At 53.3% G+C, this 2,247-nt stretch overlaps 1 protein-coding gene across 1 annotated transcript in view; it reads right to left on the bottom strand.

Moving 5' to 3' along the window:
• LOC112069001 (AF4/FMR2 family member 2-like) overlaps positions 1-2,247 on the bottom strand; it is a 277,578-nt gene that overhangs the window by 154,960 nt on the left and 120,371 nt on the right. Inside the window, exons 3-4 of the mRNA XM_024136254.1 lie at positions 2,124-2,174; positions 606-1,583 (exon numbers count right to left, since the gene is read on the bottom strand). Coding sequence (XP_023992022.1) covers positions 606-1,583; positions 2,124-2,174 — 1,029 coding nt within the window. The remainder of the gene's footprint in view (positions 1-605; positions 1,584-2,123; positions 2,175-2,247) is intronic.

Here is a 2,247-nt window from a genome sequence, read left to right as displayed (position 1 = left end):
AGGAAACAAGCCAAATACCTACAATATTGTGGGAGGGAACAAGCCAAAATCTGTAGGCTAAAACAAAAAAAACTATTACTTTAAGATGTCAGAACTGGTTACATGAATAAGTGAAACAAGCCCATGTGAATTAAAATGGCTATTAATCAGGAGTGATTTATTTTCGGAGATGAATATTTCATAGTAAGGGATTGTGTGTGCGTGGGTGTGTATGTGTGTATGTCTGTGTGTGTGTGTGTGTGTGTGTGTGCGTGTGTGTGTATGTATGTATGTATGGTGAACTAGATAATAGGAAGGAAGGCCCCTTAACCCTGTGGCCCCTCAGCTGGCTGGGTTCAGGAGCAGGCGCCCTGCCCGCCAGAGGAGGAAAAATCAACGGCTGATTATTAATGAGGCCTCTCTACTATGTCAAGCTCAGTCTCTGCCAGGACTCAATGAAAAACAGAGGGAAAGTCACAGACCAATCTTATCTGGCTGAACCTGTTTCCCTTTCCTACTGCCAGCCGATCTAACAKAGAACAAATGGCCTTTCCCCAGCACTTAATATCTGTCTCCAAGCCAGTGTGTGTGTACTGTAGTGTCATGGGAATCATGCAGGTCCCTACCTCCCCAGTCTGTGTCAGGGTCAGCTTGGGCAGCTTGCTCTTGGAGCTGGTGATGGTGCTGCCAAAAGCTGGGTTGCTGTAGCCCACGTCCACCACCTCCAGAGGAGGCTTGAGCTCCGGGGAGTCCAGMGGCATCTGGTCCTGGCCGTCCATGGGCCGCACGTAGGCCGTAGGCTTCTGCTGCTGAACGGCGCTGGGCTTGACGTGCAGACCCTGCGGGAAGGTGGGCGTGGAGAGGCCACTGGGCAGCAAGGAGGTAGAGGCCACTGGGGAACTGGCCCCGTGGGAGCCCGGCTCCTGCTCCAGGGGAGACTTAACATGAGTGTTGCTGTCCTTGTAGCTGCCATGCTCGGCCGCCGACGGGGCCTTAGGGGCCTGCTGCTGCCCGCCCCCGTGCCTCCTGGAGAGAGTGGAGGTGGAGGAGGAGGAGGGGCTGCTGCTGGAGTCTCCCCTGTGGTCCACTACCTCGCCCTGTGAGATGAGCAGCTCCTCGTGTATTTGGGGCTGCTGCTGCTGCTCGTGGGTGAAGGAGTGTTTCCCCCTGCTGCAGGATGGGCCCCCCACCCCCTGGACCCCCAGGRCCCCCACCCCATGGACCCCCTGGCCCCCAACCCCCTGACCTCCCACCCCCTGGGTGCTGCAGTGGGCTCCCCGGGACCAGTCGGAGGACCAGGACTTCTTGGAGCTCTGATGGCCGTGCAGCAGGCTGGAGCTGGTCAGAGAAGAAGAGGAGGGAGGAGGGGGCATGGAGGTGGTATGGTTCCCTGTGCCCACCCTGTTGCTCCCCCTCTGGCCTCCCTTGGTTAAGAAGCTGGGCTGGTCTTGCTTCTCCATGGGGCCAGGGGTCTGGGGAACAAAGTTCTTGGGGATGCCCACCAGGTGGCTCTGGTTGGAGTGGCTGGTCAGGAGCTCCTTCATCTCATCGTAGTTCCCCAGAGTGTTCTGCACCCGGTTGGCCAGGGCGTCACCTTTGTTTGTCTACATTGACAGAGACAGAGAGAGTGATAGAGGAGAGACGGTGAGATGTATAGTTAGTTACAACCTCTAGCCCTCTCCCCAAGGTTATCATTCCCCACTACTCCCCACAACTGACAGAGAGCAGCAGGTCATCAGAGATACACCTAATTACAGACAAACAGGAACTCTGCAGGCAGTGTGTGTGAAAGAGAGGTATGTGTGTGTGTGTGTGTGTGTGTGTGTGTGTGTGCGTGCGTGCGTGCGTGCGTGCGTGCGTGCGTGCGTTTGTGTGTGTGCGTGCGTGCGTACATAGAAAAGGGTGAAATCATGCCTTAGTGAGCAAGACGATTAGGCTGTACATTAAAAGCAACTCAGGAAAATGAAAAAGTAAGTAGCCCCTCTCTGAGTCTAATACAAACCTTACAAACTGTATTCAACTATAATCCTGTACAAAGCACGTTCAGAAATCCATCTTTAAGAGGGCACAGTTGGTGTATTAACATGTATTAAACAAGTGATTAAAACAAGCATTCTTAGTGTGGATCTATAGATAATAGATACCTTGTTTAGGTTGTTGGTCCCCCCCAAAGTGGATAGACTGGGCGCTTCTGTCTGTCAGTATAAAAAGACAGTAGTTTATAATCTAGTCACACTGGGGGATATAGTAGACCAATGGGATGACCTC

The sequence above is a fragment of the Salvelinus sp. IW2-2015 genome, unplaced genomic scaffold (genome assembly GCF_002910315.2).
Source record: "Salvelinus sp. IW2-2015 unplaced genomic scaffold, ASM291031v2 Un_scaffold840, whole genome shotgun sequence".
Classification (NCBI taxonomy): domain Eukaryota; kingdom Metazoa; phylum Chordata; class Actinopteri; order Salmoniformes; family Salmonidae; genus Salvelinus; species Salvelinus sp. IW2-2015.
The sequence above is the reverse complement of the archived record's forward strand: the minus strand, read 5'-3'. Positions and strand labels throughout refer to the sequence as shown.